Source organism: Colletotrichum chrysophilum (assembly GCF_026319265.1).
Source record: "Colletotrichum chrysophilum strain AFK26 chromosome Unknown scaffold_152, whole genome shotgun sequence".
In the NCBI taxonomy this organism is placed as follows: domain Eukaryota; kingdom Fungi; phylum Ascomycota; class Sordariomycetes; order Glomerellales; family Glomerellaceae; genus Colletotrichum; species Colletotrichum chrysophilum.
In genome coordinates this window covers 25,745-44,649 of record NW_026517439.1, presented here as the reverse complement: position 1 = coordinate 44,649, position 18,905 = coordinate 25,745, and the positions used below count along the sequence as shown (strand labels likewise).

Sequence of the window (18,905 nt, the reverse complement as noted above, 5' to 3'; positions counted from 1 at the left end):
GTGAAGCTGCCATGGCTGGGTGAATGGGTGACGGAACGACAACGACAAACTTCAACAAACAACACATCAACAACACCAACCATCGACGATGGCCTAGGCCTCAACTGCCCCAGATGCACGACGGGCTAGACCATCAGTCTTACCCAGCTTGACTCTGCAACAACCCTCTCTTCTACCTCAGAAAAGGGAGCAACAGAGTGAGACCTGCTCCAGGACCCCAGGATCAGCAGTCGGCCGGCGATCCCAGGCCGCATTTGAGTTTGCACTAAGGCTCCGCGGAATGGGAGCGAACGCTGTCGGCGGGGCCGTCCTGTCCTCTGAGGGCCGCCGATCACCTGCACGGCGGCACGTTGCGGCACTCGGGGCTTGCGTCAGGGTCCTATCACCCAGCCGACTCATCAATCATTCGATTCTTCCGCATTCAGGGCGGGCAATTGGCAACGGCTCAGAGAAGCACAAGAGAAAAAAGAAGACGCATTCCAATTCGACCAGTCAGGTGGGGGGTTCTTTGACCCGCTTGTCTGTGTTCGCTCTTTGGATTCTTCTCGACCTCGCTTCGAATACCGTCACAGGGTCAACCCGTCCACGATGAAACAAACCCACCACGGGCCCCACGAACACGAACCCCAAGACAGGCACAGCACTTTGCGCAGTCAAGCAGCAGCCAGCAAACACCTGCCACGGCAATTAAATTGCATCACATTGACATTGCCTACCAACCAACAACAGGTGTCAACAACGGCAAGTCAACAACCAACCAACAGCTCAATGCAGTCATGTGCCTGGCGCCTCTTCCGTCGTCCATGTTCTGTGTCTGCCCCGGCCATCTCCAGATGAACGGGCCCGCACCTGGACGCCGACTCGGCGCCGACAGGACTCCCGGTGGGGCACTTGGCTCTCCCTCCCACTACCCGTGGACGACAGCCAATGAAGCCGCCCAGCAGACGACGGTGTCATGGCCTGACATGATCTGGCTCCACTGCAGATGACTCTCGCCTTTCAATCTCGCATGAGATGTTTGGCTGAGAAGACATCTCGTCGCTCGTCGGGCGGTTGGCTCTTTGCCCAACCGTGGCTGAGTTTGGGTATGCATCCTGGCCAAACGCCCAAACGCCCTATGGAATATTTTTTTTCTTCTCTTCTTCGGCAGAGCCCATCTTCACTTCTGCTTCCTCTCTGCCCAATGGGTTAGTCATCCCCGGTCCGGGATCTCCCATTGGGCGCGGCGGGGATCCACCAGATCTCCTTTTCTCGGCACCTCATTGGCCGCACCTGGTCTCGGCAGACAAGGGATCGCCAGCCATTGGGCAAAACCCCCAAGCACCAGCCTCGGCTATCCATGGATCCGTGCCCGGGGCCCAGGCAGCAGCCTCAGCGCTCTTGTGCTCGCTGTTTGCATTCCGAACCAACGCACGCACTGCGCCTGCCTCGGCTGTCCACATCCACATTCAGTCAGAAACGGGGGGACCCGACCTCGTCTTTCATCCCAAGATACGAGCCTCGCCTTTTCCCTCGCGAACGACATGCATTGGCAATCGATCCATTTGCCGACATTCGCGCGGTACGAGATTTAATTTTCTGTTCCCCAGGGGTCCCTTCATTCCACACTCGCTACAACAAACGGCGTTGGCAACATCATGCTAGCGCCTTATGCGACGGGAGCAAGACATCATCGTGCATGATGTCTTTCACCCCCAAGGGATCCCCCTCCTTCAGTTCCCCTGATTCCCCTCACTGCTGCAACAGTCTCTCTGCTGGGCCAGTCGAGGGGATTGGAGGGGGGGAGCCACAAACGCACATGTCGACGATGCGGACGTCAATGGGGAATCATAGGGGTCCTGTTCCCGCCCGACAACGTCTCTAGCGGCACGCGGAGGAGTCCCATTGGGCAACCGTCAGAAGCCGCTGACGTCGACGCGCATGAGCGCTATTTTTTTCTCACCACTGTTTGGACAACAACCAATATTTCTGTGCCTTTTTTTTTCCTGCTGCAATTTTTCCATGGCGGGGCACAAGGGAATGGGGGAGCGGTATGGGAATGGCATCATGAGCGCTTATGGGGCGGACGGGGCACAATCCTCGTGTCCTCTTGGGTTTTATTGTTTTTTGTTATTCCCGCGCAAAAAAGTTCTGCAACTGGCGTTACAAACGGAAGAAGGATATCGAGACGGATCACTGTATCACAATACCCTCTGTGGTTTTTTCTATGGGCAGCATTCAAAAAGCGGTGGAGCATTGGGACTTCAGGAATTGCATTGCAGATACCAGTCGAGAAACACTGTAGTGACAGTGCGACTATGAACAAGAAACCGAATGAAGCAATTCAGTCAAAAACTCGTCTCTGTTCCTTTTGTGAAGACGCATCTCCTGCCTTATCCGGGTGCACGATAAACCCTATTCTACTCTGTATTCGCACCTAGCAATAAAACGAACTGACTCTTGGCCCTTCCGTGCTTTCCGCCTTTGCACCGGAAACCTTCCGAGCGAGAAAGGGCCCTGAGCGCGCCACTTATCTCTCGCGGCGCTACTTTGCAATCTCCCGCGATTAACCTCGCGATTTGACCATCTTGGCGTGGGGCCGTGATTACTGATTAGACGCTATCCGTATGTATTCCTCATTCAGCCTTTCATGGGTTTTGGTTTTATCGATTTCTCCGAGGGGCCTTTTTGGGTCAAGTACGATAGACAGGGCGAAAGAACTTAGACGAGGGCGAGCCGCTCAAGGTTACGCCTGCGCGGCCGGTGAATTGCCAACGTTCCTAGACGAGCTGAAACCCCGTGACCGCGAGAGGGCGCTCGCATTTTAAAAGATTGGTCCGCGGTAAGTGTATTTGGCCCGAAGGGGAATGTCTTGGGACACCTTGATGGGGTTGCGAGTATTACTGGAAGAGACCGTTCGGGCGTGCAGCCTCCGCGAGCTGGACGGAGAGCTCGGGGCGGTATGTTACGTCGTGCGATGATGATGATGATGATGATGTTTTCTTTCGTGTGGAGAGGAGGCGCTGTGGGTGCATTGCGCATCGCATCCTGTGCTGTCACGTTGCGAGAGAACACAACCGTACAAGAGAAACGAAAGCCAAGTGTCGGTTGCGAGATCTATTGTTTCTAATTATTTCTCCTCGCATGCATATGTTGCATTCCACAGTCGTAGAAAAATGCTGCAAAACATCCATCCAAGATGCGAGAGAATCTTGATTTTTTGGGTGAGGTGTGGTGGTCCTGCACTGCACACTCCCACCCCTCAGCAAGCGGTTGGTTGGTTGGCTGCTTTTGGTGTTTTTGGCGGTGGCTGTGGCCGTTGCATGCAGCAAATCCGAGCAACCGACGGCAAGCAAGTTACAACACACTACCACCACTTACTTCATTCATCATCCGTGCAGGCAGACGGGTATGTCAACGTCAAGCAGAGACCGGATGGCAGCCGACGACAGACAGGCACAGCCGCAACACCACGACCACCACCCAAAAAAGAGCATTTACGGAACGGCAGCTGGGTCTTGATCGTCGGTCCTGCGGCCGTCGCACACTGGTGGATTCAGCTTAGCCAGCTATCCGCAGAACAAACAGGTTCGTCTCGCGCATGTCCGTCGCGCAGTGATGATCTCCAAAGGGGAAGCCACCTCAGCCCTGCCTCGCTTAACCGCGAAACCGCCAGGATGGCAGTCGCAAGAGAAAGATGGTGTATCAGAAACCGCGCTGGCGCGGGCGTCTCTTTTGCGTGCTTTTGGTTTGTCCGTGGAGTGGTTATGCGCCGGAATGTAGCGAGACCGGCGCGGCTGAAGGACTCCCCTTGAACGGCGTCGTGTCATGTAGGTATGCTTAATGGGCGTGCTTGGGTGGGCATGAATTCGGCGCTGGAGACATGGTCTTCCTAGGAAGAAAGAGAGAGGGCTTTGGTCGTATTCTACGGAGGTCACATCGTGGGCGCGCATGTGGTCGATGCGTTCTTGTCAGCTGCTGCTTCGGATGGGATGCGTGCCGGAGAAGACTCCGGGACTGCGGCGGCTGCGTTGCGTTGTCGTCGCACGGCGTATTTCTCGCTGCTCTGCGGCTGTTTGGGGCCTCTGCATGGCGCCCTGCCCGATATCAACAGCGCCCCATGTCAGTTATGATATGGGAAGCACAGTCGACAATAGTACCAAGCAGGAGGGGCGTGCTGAGGTTGTAGTTTTGGTCGCAGTGTTCGTGGGGTAAAAGTCCTCGTGAGAGGGTTCCATCCACTGCCACTGTTGTGTAGCTACCACGCGGCGCGACGAGTTGGGAAATCAGCTCGGAGGGAGCCAGAATCAGATGGGAATTTCATGGGATTGCGACGGGCTGATCAGGGACGCCATGGTGCAGCGTCGCGCGCGAAGTGGGAAAGATGAAAGGGATGAAGATGTGTGAATCGTGGGTTGAGACGGATGGGATGGCGGGGGGGTGTCTTGTTTCAAGAGGTGAACATCACCATTATCCATCCGCAGAAGTCGTCGCGTTGGATCATCGTGGGAGCGTCTGTGGGGTTTGGTGGTGATGGCGGGGGAGGCTTTGCAGCTTGCAAGGCTGGCTATCACGACATCGACGGCGCCAGGGGGATCTACCTCACCCCGAACGCACTCGAGCGCAGCAGCTGAAAATTGTGCAACGAATGTCACGGTAGGGGGACGGTTTTGGGATGACGGGGCGCGCTCGCGGCTGAACAGTTATTTCTGGGAGTATCCGTACCTCAACCCACGAACGTCGTTACGGAAAGGGCACGATAACAAAATGCACGGTTCGAGATGGTGAGCGTGCCGGTTTGACGTAGAATGCGACGCTCTCATTTTAGGGACAACGTTTTCTCCTTTGACTCGCGGTTATGAATTTTGATTGATTACCCACTAGACAGCCTCTATTTTTTCTGGAGTACGGTTGTTACAGATTTATGGGCAAACGATCTACGGTCCCTTAATGTGAGAGGTGAGGGTTCGCCGTGAGAGGGCAGGGCGGTTGCTAATTTTGGGGCTGCGCAGGTGTCTCTGTTCCCTTTTTCCTTGGTGAAGGACCTGGTTGATGCCGGTGATTCGGGGGACTGACCCAGCTCGCTGGAGCCTCACTTTTTGCTTGGTTGCTATACTGAGAAGTGATCTTCACTTGCAGCTCAGATTCGGGTGGGGAGGAGGGGGGTCGACCTTGGAAATTTTGTGAAGAGAGCAGCTGGAGTCGTGATGGTGTCTTCTGATTGCTCAATTGAGATGTGCAAATCGTGAATTTGTTTTTTATCGGCCCGGGTTCCTGGGTTGCCTCACTTGCTGCGATACGACTTGGTGTTTGGTGCTTGCTTATCGCGTGCAGACACGAGATGGTGATAACCGTGTTTTTGTGCATCTCTACAGTCCCGTCTACACTAGGTTCACCCTGTTGACGCTATCTTGGGCGGGTGCTGTGTGTAGTCTTGCTGGACCCCTCAGATCTGCTAAATTTCAGGACAAGGCAATCTTGGAGTGTGTTTCTGCAGATTGCCAGTGAATGAGGCTCACGTGAAGGGTCCTCTGGTTCATGAACTGCTTTCCACTGCATGCCATGCCCCGCATCGGCGAGGACGACAGGGCGGATTTAGAGACACTGAGGCTGTGGGCGTTTTGTTTCTCACCCGCTTGTCAGTTTTTCCCAGAAACGAGGCTGCGCTGTGGAAATGTCTATGCAAAGCGAGACAAGAACAGAAAAAGACGGACGCTGACCCCGGAGGCCCTCCCCGGTGTAGATCCGGGTCTCGCAGATGCCGTGATGCTGAGGTCCGGCGGTTGAGCGAGCGTCTTCTGCCTTCGGGGGGGCCTTGAGACGGTGCTGGGTCTGCCGGCCTTTGCTGTCGGACGCTGCGGCCCATGGAATAACTGTAGATCTGAAGGATCAATGTGATTCGCTGGCGGCCTGCATTTTCGGTGGCTGGCTCAGCTTGGGCTGTGCCTTGCGGCCTGCCAGACGAAACATTTTGGCTTCAAGGGAGAGCCCGTCTTCATTGCAGGAATCATCCCGCGGCGTGGTGGCAGAGGCAGACGTCGTCGCTTGCTCGGCTCGCCCACCCGTTCGTTGCCAGCCTGTCCCCCGCAGAACCGTCTTCGCCCCTTGAATTTCCTCACGGCACGCCCTTGACGCCGTACGGGCGACGGAGAGATGGTCTCATCAACCGGAGGGGGACGGACGGAGCTGTGCCAACCGTTTTTTCGGTGCGGCACGGGGCAGCTGCATCACCGTTCGTGATAATCGGGGCAAAGCACCGATATGCAAAGATGCAACAATGAGAGCATGAAAGACGGCGGGGGTATTGCGATGGATGGGCTCTGGGCAGATGTTACGGACATTGACCATCCATCAGCCCATACGGTGGATTTACTCTTTTACACGGAAAGGCTGGATAGAGTGACGGGCAGCCGTGCGTTCCTTTCGTGAGGCATACCAAGACGATACCAAGCCCCGAGGTGTTCCTCGTACTCTTTTTTCCCCCTGGCTACCAAGCTTCTGGTACGATGAAGGGCAGTGCACCGCCGGTTGGGGAGGGCAGAAAAACTCGTCTGATGTGATACATGATCAAGCTTTCCCGCCGTGCCGCAACCCTCGTTCGTTTCCGATGGCAGCAGAAAGAGGCCATGGTGATGTCAAAAACGAGGCATAGTTCGCGAGACAAACCGGCTCCGCGAAATCCCCCACGGAGCGAGCGGACGGTGGCGGGCATTACGGGGGGGCGGGCGCGCGACACAGATTCAGCATGCAGACAGACGGACGCCGATGTACGTTTGACAGGTTTATGGGCTGATTAATCCTGCATCGTACCATGGGGCATCATCTTTCGATAACGGCTGCATCTCATCTCGATTGTGGACTCGGTGGGTGGGCGTTGCGGGTTAGGTTGTTTTCACATTGGGGGGGTCATTGGCAAGTAGTCAGATCAGAAAAAACCTGGGACGTGCCTGCCGGCGAGTTCTTCCCAGTGCAGAAGAAACTGCCTTGGTCGTTGGCAGTTTGTTCACTTCCTTGGCTGAGATGATGCTATTCGGAACCGCATCGGAACCCACTTGCCGCGCATCAATTTTTTCTACGGGTGTCAAAGATGCGTGCTTGTTACCCACATGCCACGCAAGTTGATGGAGTTCAGTTGAATTCTCTCTTCTCCTCCCCGCCGTGTCGCACGAGTCGCGGCAACGGTCCGCGGGAATTGACGGGAGTTGCATGGCGGGTAAAGTTGTAACTTGACGTTGCAGATGCAGCAGATTGAATTTTGGTTTTTGCGCGACGGCACCAAGGGGGAGAGGAAACGGTAGACCGGCCTGGACCCTTTCGTCGCCTACCTCCCCGACGTCACGGCCGCGATCTTACTGCAACCGCATGGCTCGTGCCGGAAATCCCACGAGAGCATCACCCTGCCCCCTCGACCAGGGCCGACTTTGACCTGTTCACGCGAGCTTCTAGACCTCTCGTGGACCGTAGGAAGCGACTTTGAAGGGAAAGTTAGAGTTCCGACTCGCATCGCGGGTTGTTCAGGGTCCCTGTTTTCGCGCCTACAGCGTGTCATCTCGGGGGGAGGGGGGCTGTTTGGAAATGTCACTGTCCAGGCTCGGTTTGGCAGACAGCAGAGAGAGGAACACCCCCAACCCATTCTCACCGTCGCAACGCAGCGCAACGAAACGTCGCAGCCGAAACGGTCTAGACTCGGCCGGCGGGGTCTGCAATGACATCAACCCGACGCACCTCTGAACGGGCGCCGCGGCGTTCACGGGTTGGGTAACGGGGTGATTAGTGGGCAAAGATGGCGCGGGAATGATCGGCTCCGGGGGGTGCTCGTCTTTGCTGCTCCCCTTTCGTCCCGAGTTCTTTTTAGAGTGTGGTGGTCTTACCACGATGGGATTTCCGACTCTTCCACGACCTCCTGCTAGTGTCGTCCTGGAAGAGTCTGTATTCCTTGCCGTCGGGGAAGGGGGGTGTGTACGATTCTTGCACGACCTAGTGAGTGTTTGGCTCACCGTCTGGCTCTTACAAAGTCCGGGAGTCCGGGGCAGATGCGATGTCCTGGTAGCACAGCTATCCGTAAGCAGTCCGGCACCGCAGGAATCTCGGCGTCTTGGATGTGTGGTCCCATACGTTTCTCGCGGGATCGGTGCGTTTCAACGGAGAAGGGGCAGAATGCCTCGGCAGCCTCGGCATGTTTGGTTTTCAACGACGCTTAGAGGGACGGGTTGAGGCTCAAGGACGACGGCGTGAAATGCCGGTGCCCTTTCTTGCCGTCATGATGGCGGAGCGAAGGAATTCAGGCTACGTATGCCAAATACTCACGCTCGCTCTCCATGACGAGGCCGAGGATATGTGTAATAGTTGACCCGGTGAGCTGGTTAGGCTAACACGGGAGCCAAAGACGGCGCGAGTACGAGAGACCGGCCGTGAATAGCTTCACCGACGTGACGCATATCCCCCTGTCGTCGTCAAACCCCGCCCGACCGACCGATCGACCGTCTGTCTGTCTGCCTGTCTGTCTCATAGCTTTCATGTCCATCTGCCTGAAAAAAGCCACCGTTCGTGCCCGAGTCAAAAACCCAACCCGTGGAGTCGGGTTCGCGGCACCACAGTGACTGGTGATCTACACTGACGTCTCCCGAGGGCCCCATCTCCGCGCTGCGCAGAAAAACTTTGAGATTGATCTTCGCTGCAGGTAATATAGATTGATTGGGCCGGAGGCGCCAATTGACGGGCTCCCAACCAACGCCCAAGGCAGAGCCAAGCGGCGCCTTACTCGCACATCGGCAGATAACGCGCATCTGCTGATTGCTGATGGGACATTTGGGTGAGGGAAAAACACAAAATGCCACTATTCGGAGCCATGTATCCACGCCTGATCTCGAATCCCGGTCCCGGCGGAGGTCTGTCTCAGTCGCACAGCAGATGGCTGACTGACTGACGCCGACAAATGAGAGAGACAGAGGGCCACCGAATAACCTAGGGCGTGAGAAGCCGCTAGGCACACGGCATTTCGTCACCCGGGGTCCGGTCTGGCGTCATAACCACATAACCAACTCATACATCCGCAACACACAGACGTCCGAAACATGCCCCCAAGCCTGGCTTTTCCTGATCCAAGACACACGTGCTTGATGGCTGCCCCAGTGGACGCTGCAGTAACTAGAGTCAGGTTTAGGTCGGCTTTTCGAAGGGTTCAAGATGGTGAGATGGAGACGGGGGCTGGACAAGTTGAAGGGTAGGGAGTGTGCATGTTGTCGCGGGATAGTTTTCCCAAGAGTAGCTTGGCTCATCTTTGCGTGTTCAATGGTACAGGGCACCACCCCCAAAGATAGTCCCCTATCTCGTTCTTTTCTGGTGTATCATCCGGCCCCAGGGTCCTTGATGACGATGGAGGAGGGTTGGGTTGGGGACCCTGAGCCCTGATTGCTCATGGTGTTGAGGGCCTTGGTTCGCGTGCGTCTGGGCTGGCCAAGTGTCGTCGTCGCGTCCAAGAACGTTTGACGCACCCTGCCTCTCCGAGGCTAAGCTGAGCTACGGCAGGCTTACCCTACATCTCTAGCGTTGCGTCCATGTTGCTATTTGAGAAAATCTGACGATGCGGCCAACCCACGTCTGTACGGCGGGCGGGGGAACACAGCAGCAGCATCTGTAAGGTCCTGCATCCCATGCCCCAAAGGAGGAAAGCGAAAAGGGCGTGTGCATCTATCTCCTGCTTCTCACCCGAATGCTGCTGCTCTCTCATCTGAGTATGGGGTGGTGGTCTGGCCCCCCGTCAAACCTGTCGGTGGGTGAGGTGAGTCGAGGCCAAGCTGGTGCGGTTCCCCCCTTGGGGTGAGGTCATTGTGCATAATCCGGCGAACCGTTAATGGCGCCCATCCTCCGTTTTCCCGGATCCAGGCTTGCAGCAGCACGCCCGTTTCTGGATTCAGTAATTACCTTAGTTTCCTTGGACCTTCTCGCGGCGCGGCGTAGCGAAGTTGCGTAGGCCTGGCTGGGCCCCCGTCACCCTTTTTTCGAACCGTGTTTCCATTCACTACGGTAATCACGGAAACGGAGGGGAGGGGGCCAGAAACAGGGTCACGATGATTTAAGCTGCTTTTTCTCCGACAGGCGTGTGTTTGGTTGTTGCATATTCGACATATCGCGAATAGCTGCACGATGGATACAGATACACCACCAGGTTCTAGATCCTCCAGCATTTCCCACCTGCCTTACCCCCTCGGTTCATTTCACCTGCCAGGGCACACCTGTGGAATCATGGCATAGCAAATCATGGGGCAACGGGGGTTCAAGACCAGAGACAAGACCAGACCGGCCTCAAGACAGAGCCTCAGCTTTCTCCAGCTCCACTGCAGAAAAGCTAGTCGCAACCGCAGGGACAATTTCATTCGTTCCGATCGGCGAGCCTCGGCATGGCAAACAGCGACGTCCATCGCGACCCTCTCTCTCTCCCTCACTTTTTTGCCTTGCCGCTGCAAAGCCTCATCTCAGGCACAGGGACCCCGGGCAGTTCAAGATTCAATCAAGGCCCAGCCCGCGCCCGCACCCGTCCATCGCGAGAGCAGAGCACAACGGTCGACCAGGGGCCAGGAGGAACACCAAGGCCCATGCAAAAGGGTCTAGACCACCCCTGGCCCGAGTTCCCTCCAAAACCTGGCCTGGAGAGGTTTTGACGGTGGTCTAGACCGGCCGACGACTGCGGCAGACAACGCCCTGGCTGGGGAAGCTACGAAGTAGAACTGGGGAAAGTGATGGAACCTTCGGGCACCGCTCATTGTAGGTTGCTTTTCAGCGGGTTGGGTTTTTTCGATTTCCCGAAATTGCCCTTAGTTGGTTGAGGTTCTAGAGAGGTCCGTGACGGGTAGTGAGAGACATGCGCTCGCTGTTGATGGTATGCTGATGGACAGTCAGTCACCATTCATCACGCGCGCAACACCAACACCCAGACGTGAGCCCACATCCTACGAGATGCGAATGCCCTCTCTTGCCGTGACCTTTGCACAAAAGGCGTGTAATTAGGCGCAGCCCTCATCTTCGCCGCCCAACAAACACATCGTCCCATCAGCTCACTTACACGCGCACGGGTGATCGCAGCCTCCCATTCCAGCCCTCCGCCATCGCAGACACGGCTTCAAAGCCATCCAATGCGAAAAGCTTCACACAATCTCCCCACATGATTTCCTTTCTGATGGCCTGAGAGCGCACGCGCGCAACACGCGCCTGTCGCAAAAGCGCCATGCGAGCCAACAGATTCCACCGCAATCGCTCGATTCGAGCGCCAGGAACATAAATCAATCTCCAACCGCGCCTCAACGTTTCTTCGGATGAAAAAAGTGCTGCAGTGCAAGGCACGGGAAAAGCAGGAACGCAGGCCACAGACAGGCAAAGACTCCCGTGATATGCATCACCTGCCCAAAGTCGAGACCTTCCGTCTGCAAAGCTGCTGCTGCTGCTCTCCCTTGGCCGTCTTGAAAGTCCGTGTAACTCAGCAGCGTGTGCATTTCCGCCGTATCCTCCTCGGTGTTTCTCGCGGACGAGCAGCATGCCGCCTCAAACACACAACTCCACGCAAACTCCCCTCACCCATCCGAGGTCCTTGGCTGCCTCCGCCCAGACGGCAAAGACAAAATCCTCTCTCAACAGAAACGGCCCGTCTCTAGCCTCCTCATCCCTTCCCTTCCTCTCCCTCAAAGGCAAAGGGCCGCGGCTCAGTCCGTCCGTCCGTTTCGCCTACACCGTCCGCGGATTGAAACTCCAAAACTGCCGCCCGCCGAAGCCGAGGTATTGCAAAAGGTTCAGAACAAAATGAAGACAAGCCTCCCGAGGTACGAAACCGAACGAAGCGGCACCCCGATCGATGTACGGCGGATCCCACCTTGGCACTCCCCTTTGTGTGTCTGTCTGTTTCTCTCCCTCCGCGGCCGACGGAAAGTCCAGATCTCCTGCGACGTGCCGGTTCCGAAGGGACTATGCGGGAAACAATCGGCAGCTTGGCGCTTTCCTCTTCCTTTCTTCTTCCTTCAAATTTTGAGGTGAAACAAGACACGAGCACGTGGAAAATGTCAAATGCCCGCAAGGAACATGCCTCGTGAGAAACTCATTAAAACAACTCAAAGTACGCACAGTCGACTTTGTCCTTGCTCCGTCAGAAAATAACGTGTTGCTGCTGCATATACACCCCTCCAAAATCCTGAACGCCGAATTATACTCATGGTCCGTGAGAGAGACGGAACCAAGCTGCTGGCTGCCTCTTGTATGTTCATAAGTGTAATCCTGCGAGACATTTGCCCAGTGTCTTATCCAACGCCTCCCAAAAAGGTCCAGACCGTCGTGGAACCCGCCCTTTCATCAAGCCACCCTTCATTAGTCAGGCCCAAATGCAAGCCTGCCGTTCCTCCCCCACGGAGCCAGACAGAGCTTAATCAAAGCTTCATCAAAGCTTGAGAAACCAGGAGCTTCTGGCATTCTGAGCCGTCTCGTGACCCTTGCCCTGCATGCCTTACTCTGTTCACTCCTCCATCTTGACGTCCGCCTGCTTGTCGAGGTTCTTGAGCAGGTAGCTGCGCTTAAAGTATTCGTTAGGGTGCACAATGGTCTCGAGTTGTGCAGAAGTGAAGACGCCCTCGTCTTTTGCCTTTTTGAGTTCCTGCTTGTGAAGGTGCTCGAACACGCTAGGCATGTGTTGGTCAGAGTGAATGGAGCGGCTGACCAGCCGTAGGGCTGGTTGAGGGTAGACACATACCGATTACACGCCATGTGAAACTTTTGGTTTTCTTTATCCTCCTTGACTCCGTTCAAAGTGGCCCGGTCGCTCACGCCCATGGCTTGTACCAGCGTCGTGAGGTTCTCGAGGTTAAAGTGGCGGTAGGGGCAGCCGTGGGCCTCGCCTGGGCCGGGAGGGTGCTCGGTCAGAATCTTTTGGCAGCTGAATGGGCTGTAGCCGCCGCCGCGGCGGTTCGAGTCGCCTCCGACGTCGCCGTAGACGTGCCGCACGTTGTAGCGGTATTCCTTGTTGAACGTATCGTCGGTGATGTTGCGGAAGCCCTGGCGCCAGAAGACCAGGCACTCCTCGAGATTCAGGCCGATACCCTTGAGGAACAGGGTGTACTGCAGACGGCCGTAGTGTTTGAGGTGGGCATCGCGGCGAAGAGAGCGGTGCAGGTGGGACATGCAGGCCGGGAAGTGTTGGGCCAGGTTGTCGATGTTGCGGGCGGTGATCTCGGCGCCGACGGGGGCTCCCGTGTTGGAGCTGTAGGAGCTGTCGGGGGTGATGAAGTTCTTGGAGAGGTGATCGAGGATTGGAGTGAGGCGGTCGTCCTCGTCGAGACGGGGGAGCGCGCGGGCCGTGAGCTGTTGGCGTTAGTCTTTGTCTCCCTCCTAATGTCGGTGATGCATACCTCCAGCTGCCTCTCCAACCTGGAGACGAATTCGCCAACGACCATGCTGGCCTGTTCTCTCCCTGGTACGAATGCCTTGCCCTTCTTCAAAAACACCTTGCGCTGCTCCACGAGTTCCGGTACACGGTCCCAGTCGACCTTGAACCAGTCGTCGTCCTCCATGGCGTTGGCGCCTCGCGTGCGTGACATGGACTTCAGCTCTTGAGCGTACATTGTCTTCTCCTCTTCCGTGACAGTCTCCCACCAGTCGAGACTCAGACTTTTGACGAAGGCAGTACGCTCCCTCAGGTCGTCGCTGTTTAGCCGCAGGCGGAAGAGCATGGTCTCTACACGGACGAAGCGGCGGCGGAGGTCTTCTGTCCTCGAGAAGGCCAGGCGCAGGATAAAGTGGCTGTAGTGGTCTTTTTGGCGTTGGGAGAAGAGCTTCGGCGAGTGTGACATGTTCGATTCGAGGGGAAGGTACTTGTCGAGCAGCGGCTTCATGTGGTTCGCGACTTCTTGGGGAGACTTGTTGCGGAAGGCGCAGGCTTCGAGCTCGGCGAGGACTGGACATGTCAGCAGGTGGTATGGATCGGTCAAGCACAGGACGCACTCCTTAGGCGGTCAATGGCCCATTGTTCAAACTGCTCGAGGGTGATGTCTGCCGTGGGCGCATCGGCGTAGAAGTTGAGGCGGTGGGGGTACTCGGCCTCCTTGTACGTGGGCGACGCGAACTGCTTCTTGCGATGGTCGAGGACATTACGCCGCTTGGGGTCGATCCGGTTGTAGTCTTGTTTCAACATCTTGAGGTTATCTGGGCATGTGGGTTGGCGAGGATGACGACGGGTTCTGGTGGTGGTGAGGAGAGAAATGTTGCGTCTGGCTGGGGTGTCGGCGTCGCAGGGGACGCGTCGAGCGCGTCGTGGGGACAATTCAATTAAGAGGCGTCGGCCAATGGGAGCGGGCCGAATTCAGTGGTGGAGACGTGCACTCAAGATGAGTCAGCACATCGGTACGTACCTGGTTTTCCAGTTGAACCAGTGTTGAAGCTGTTTCTTTCCTTGTGAATATCATCCTGTTTCCCTCTCCCTACCATATTTTTACAGGTCATTCTATCTTCATGAAACCCCGAATGTCATAGTAAGCAAACCAATTCAGATCAATGGATCGCCGTATCAAATAATCACCTGAACAGAGATGCATGCCGACACGCTCCATCAGTGTTCCTAATCTCGGTGTGAACATGCTTAAACTTCAGGCAGCCAAGGGCGCCCATCCCGAGAACCCAGCTGCTTCATCCGGAACGATCTCGTATAGTTCCGTCAGCGAATAGCCAGCCATCATTCCCTTCCGTCGCGAATATGCAGGACATCACGTTTTTCTCTCAGTGCGTACCGACGCATACCGAGCGATCCCCAGACGGCCCAACCAGAGCCCCAGGCCGCTAAGCCGGTGCCCCGCGTGACCTGCCCGCCGATTCCTAAATCTCGTGGCCCCACCACACCTCCGGGGGCCCCTTTCATGTCAGCCTCAGCGCCGGACCGCTCCAGGCAGCCTTTTTCAACCCCGTCTTCCGGCTTCTTCACACACAATTCACGGCACCGAACCTAATCCTGTTCTATCGTTTTGTGATATGCACTCATCCTTCGTCCACTAATTTGACGTAAACCCTACCGTTATCATCCTTGGAACCCCGTTCTAGACACCAATGCCGCCTTAGGCTTTCGAGATGGCTTCCCTGTCATCTCTCGGCCTCAACCTGCGTCTTGCCGACATTGATGAGAACCTCAAATCTCACTCAAGTGCTTTATCATGGCCTATAAACGGGACAGGAGGGAGTGCCCCTCGACGAACCCACGACTTCATTGATGACGTCCCCTGCTTCGCTTATAATGAAGTATTTGAAAGGTACGCAAATAGCTGTTCATAACTTGCGATCTCGGAGGATTTGATTCCCGCAACTCTTTTTGGATGTGTCATGCACACCTTGAGCGGATGAGAACAGTAGAAACTGGCCTGTTACACTTTCAAACTGCTTTGGGATCTGCAAGTGCCGGGGTTGAGACCTCACCTCCAACATCTTCCGCCGTTGCAGCGTCACCGAAGCGCAGTCCGACTCGACGGCGCGGCATCCCAGCCACAAACTGACAGCTTGGCAACAGCGGCGAAATCTTCCAAGCCGTCTCACCCGGCTCAGGCATCTACCTGCCTCTCCACTCCTCCCCATGCCCTCAACCGGCCTTCACTCTCTCCAAGTCTCGGCCGGCCAAGACCATAGAGCTCGACGTCCACAGTCTGTCTCTCTTGCAGTCTCTCGCCATCGCCATCCCATCCCCTTTCGACTTTGCTTCCCTCTTGGCCAACTATAACACCCTCAAGTCTCATTTGCAGCACCTCGAGTCCATCTCGCCAAACCACCCCACCACTATCGAGCTACGCCTTCTCATCCGAGATCTGCTCTTGGATAGGGCCCTCTATGCCGGTGTTGGTGTTCAACTCCACCCGTCACAAGGGCTGTTAACTATGAACCAGCTTCATGATATGCACCAGAGGAGCGTCGACGCCGGCCTGGATGACCTAGACTCCTGCTTTTCTCTCGGACTCATACCCGACATAGTCACCGACGACTATCTCGAAGGCCTGAGTGCTCGATTCACCGAAATCGCCCTTGCCGGTGACCTCGCATCATTGCATGAGCTGTGCGAGCCAGTCGTGCGCTCCGGCGAGATTGAATGGCAGACGAGTCCAGACCTGCTGCTTAAGCTACTAGACTGTGGCCGTCTAGATATCTACCGCTACGTTCTGGATCTCGCGTCACGGACCAAGGACAAACGCGACAGCCAACAAGGGCCATGTCTCGCGGACATAACCCACGACGCCCTGCATGTAGCAATCCGGCTCGGTCATTCAGGGCACGTCGGCGGACTCCTCCAACAAGGGGCCACTTTCTTGGGTGTCTACCAGGGCGAAGAGGCTGGCAGCGGTGTTGTTCTCACTCCCCTTTCGGCTGCTGCCTTCTGGGGCCAAGCCGACATGGTGCGCTTGATTCTGAGCCACAACATCATGGCCGATGGTGCGCAAGAGGCTGCTGCGATTGCGCTTTTCAACGACGACACGGAGATCATGCAGATTCTCTTGTCATCCGGTGTAACTAACCCGCCAGCAGAACTCCTACCGGAGGATACTGTCAACTCGTTTGCGGAGCTCAGCCTCATGGACCATTATGCTGGGTTCACGGTGAGCAAGCCAGACGCCGTTGAGTCCGCCGTTGAGTCCGCCGCGGGGTTCCCTTCTGGGGACGAGGCCCTCTCGCCGTACCCGTTGGTCAACCAAAGCATGTCAACATCAACCGAAAGGCCCCTCCGGCGACCGATGTCGAATCTACGGAACGACCCCGTGCAGCTCAAAGGCTCGCGACGTCAGAGACACTTGCTTGGTCGCGATCTCGTCACGAGCATGCACGAATTGTGCTCCAAGCTACGGGACGTATGTAACCGCTCGACTTACGATGAATTGAAAGACTTGGAAGACGAGTACATGGATGGCGACGGCGTTTGGTATCGTGGCATCAGTGTCTTCCGTGGCCTCATGCAAGACAGCCCGCCATCGGCCTTGGGCGAGGTTGTCGACTCGCTGTTGGTGGGAAATGCCATTTGCCTTACCTTTTTCAAGAATGACGGGGCCATCTTCAACCAGTACGTTGGCAATGCTGGGCAAAGCTAATACCTTAAAGTGACAGACGCTGATATAAATGTAGATTCTGCAACGACATTAGTAAATGGCGCTCAATTCTGCCCATCTCGTCTTGTATACCGTTCGACAAGGTTGCACACGAAATGTGGGAGTTCATTCCCGCAGACGAGCCATCATGCGGCCTTGATCTCGGCAACCTGCACCACTTCCAAGGACTCGTCCAAGGCCTTCTGGCGCTTGAGAGACGGAGGGAAGCTGCCCCATCGCGAAGCTCCGCGTCTGGAAGTAGACTTGCCGCCATTCAAAGGGCGTTTGAGACTCACGAGAGCCGGCAAGGGGTCGCCCAAGGCCAGGCCATCCCAGGTCGGTCTCCACCGCGGTCTGCAGCTCATTCGACCTCATCGACGCAACAAGACGACTTCATGTGGGCAGACTTCCTCCACATGGACCGCTTTGAGGAAATGGCGAGAGTGGGGTCAAGAACGCCGCCTGCACTCCCGAATAGCTGGGAAGATGCGCTGTCCTCGACCATGATGCTGTTGGCCTCGGTCGCATTCTCTGTCGTTCTCTCTTTGGTGATCGGTGAGCGAAACTCAATTTCCTTGATAGCCACAGTGCTAACAACATCGTAGGTCTTCACGGCTCGACAACTCGCATTCTCCAAACCATCTCCGGGACCCTTCCCGGATACGCCCGTTCATATACCCTGCTGGCAGAGTACCTCGCGATGCACAATGTCCTGGTCACACCCAAGCCAGACCCTTTTCAATCGGCCACCCCATCCATCGTTCCACCATCACCTGCATACGGGTCAGAAGCCGGCATCACCCCGAACAGCAGCTTCTCTTCTTTGAACACGCTAGGTATGCGCCGCAACGTCTCGTCATCCAGCATCAGGTATGTTCTCATGGTCAACCGAACCGAACAATGCTAACCGTCTCTGCAGTAGCATCGCCTCCACAGCCTCCAGGCAGTCGTCGCGCGACCACATGACACGGGGTGGTAGGCTGCCGTGCCCGACGCCGCAGTGCACCAAGACGTTTTCCAGCGTCAGCAACCGCAACAAGCACATCCGCGAGGGGTGTGCGTTCACGCGCGAGAAGAGACAGCCCTATCAGTGTAGGAACTTTCCTTGCACGAAACAATTGACCACAAAATGGTACAGAGATACCCATGAGAGAGAGCGGTGCCGGTTCAGGCAAGCGGAGTAATACCGGGATGGGTTCTGCATCGGCGTTGGGGTGGAGCGATTGTCATTTGGCAGGCAGCAAAGACTGTGCGTCCACGAGGGGAACGATTGGTTTTCTTCTGAGGCTTGAAGCACTTAATGAACTTAAATGAATACAATTGAAAGGCGCCTACGACTTATGCCTTTTCGGCTTGAGACCGCTAAATTTTCCTGTGTCTAAACGACTAGATGTCCTGTGTGTCGGGTAACTTTGACAAGGACGACGATAGAAGATGACGATAGACGACGACGACAATAGAGGACGACGACAGAGGACGACGGCAGATGATGACGATGATAGACGACAATGATAGTAGTAATAATAGTAGTAATAATAGCAGTAATAAGAATAGTAAATTTAATGTAAACAATAGTAGTAAAGATAGGAAAAGTAGTTGTTGTAGCGTAGGAAAAATAGGGGGGCTATTCGGCTTGAACTGCGCGTTGGTGTTTGTGGACATTCGGTAGACTTGTCGCCCCACTTTTGCGCGCGAGGCTGATCAGATGCAAACTTTGATCCTTTTCCATCAGCAAATCCTCGATAGTCTAGTGGTGAGGATATCGGCTTGTCATTGTACTAAACGCCGGGGACCGGGGTTCAATTCCCCGTCGAGGAGTTTCTTTTGCTTTTTGTTGCTAAT

General features: G+C 55.7%; 3 protein-coding genes and 1 non-coding gene across 4 annotated transcripts; 3 read left to right on the top strand and 1 right to left on the bottom strand.

The window, feature by feature from the left end:
• Positions 1–12,475: 12,475 nt before the first annotated feature.
• Positions 12,476–14,146, bottom strand: COL26b_011807 (uncharacterized protein; the record flags this gene model as incomplete). The annotated part of the gene is made up of 4 exons (XM_053184463.1): positions 12,476–12,638; positions 12,710–13,317; positions 13,365–13,909; positions 13,957–14,146. The coding sequence occupies 4 exons, from the start codon at positions 14,144–14,146 to the stop codon at positions 12,476–12,478; spliced, it is 1,506 nt and encodes a 501-aa protein (XP_053031582.1).
• A 926-nt stretch (positions 14,147–15,072) lies between these two features.
• COL26b_011806 (uncharacterized protein) lies at positions 15,073–17,066 on the top strand (the record flags this gene model as incomplete). Its single annotated transcript, XM_053184462.1, has 2 exons — positions 15,073–15,251; positions 15,506–17,066. 2 exons carry the CDS (start codon positions 15,073–15,075, stop codon positions 17,064–17,066), a joined length of 1,740 nt encoding a protein of 579 aa, XP_053031581.1.
• A 113-nt stretch (positions 17,067–17,179) lies between these two features.
• Positions 17,180–18,029, top strand: COL26b_011805 (uncharacterized protein; the record flags this gene model as incomplete). Its single annotated transcript, XM_053184461.1, has 3 exons — positions 17,180–17,618; positions 17,669–17,899; positions 18,007–18,029. The coding sequence occupies 3 exons, from the start codon at positions 17,180–17,182 to the stop codon at positions 18,027–18,029; spliced, it is 693 nt and encodes a 230-aa protein (XP_053031580.1).
• Positions 18,030–18,799: 770 nt separating this feature from the next.
• On the top strand, positions 18,800–18,881 carry COL26b_011804. Its single transcript has one exon. It is a non-coding gene; the product is annotated as a tRNA-Asp (tRNA).
• Positions 18,882–18,905: the final 24 nt, after the last annotated feature.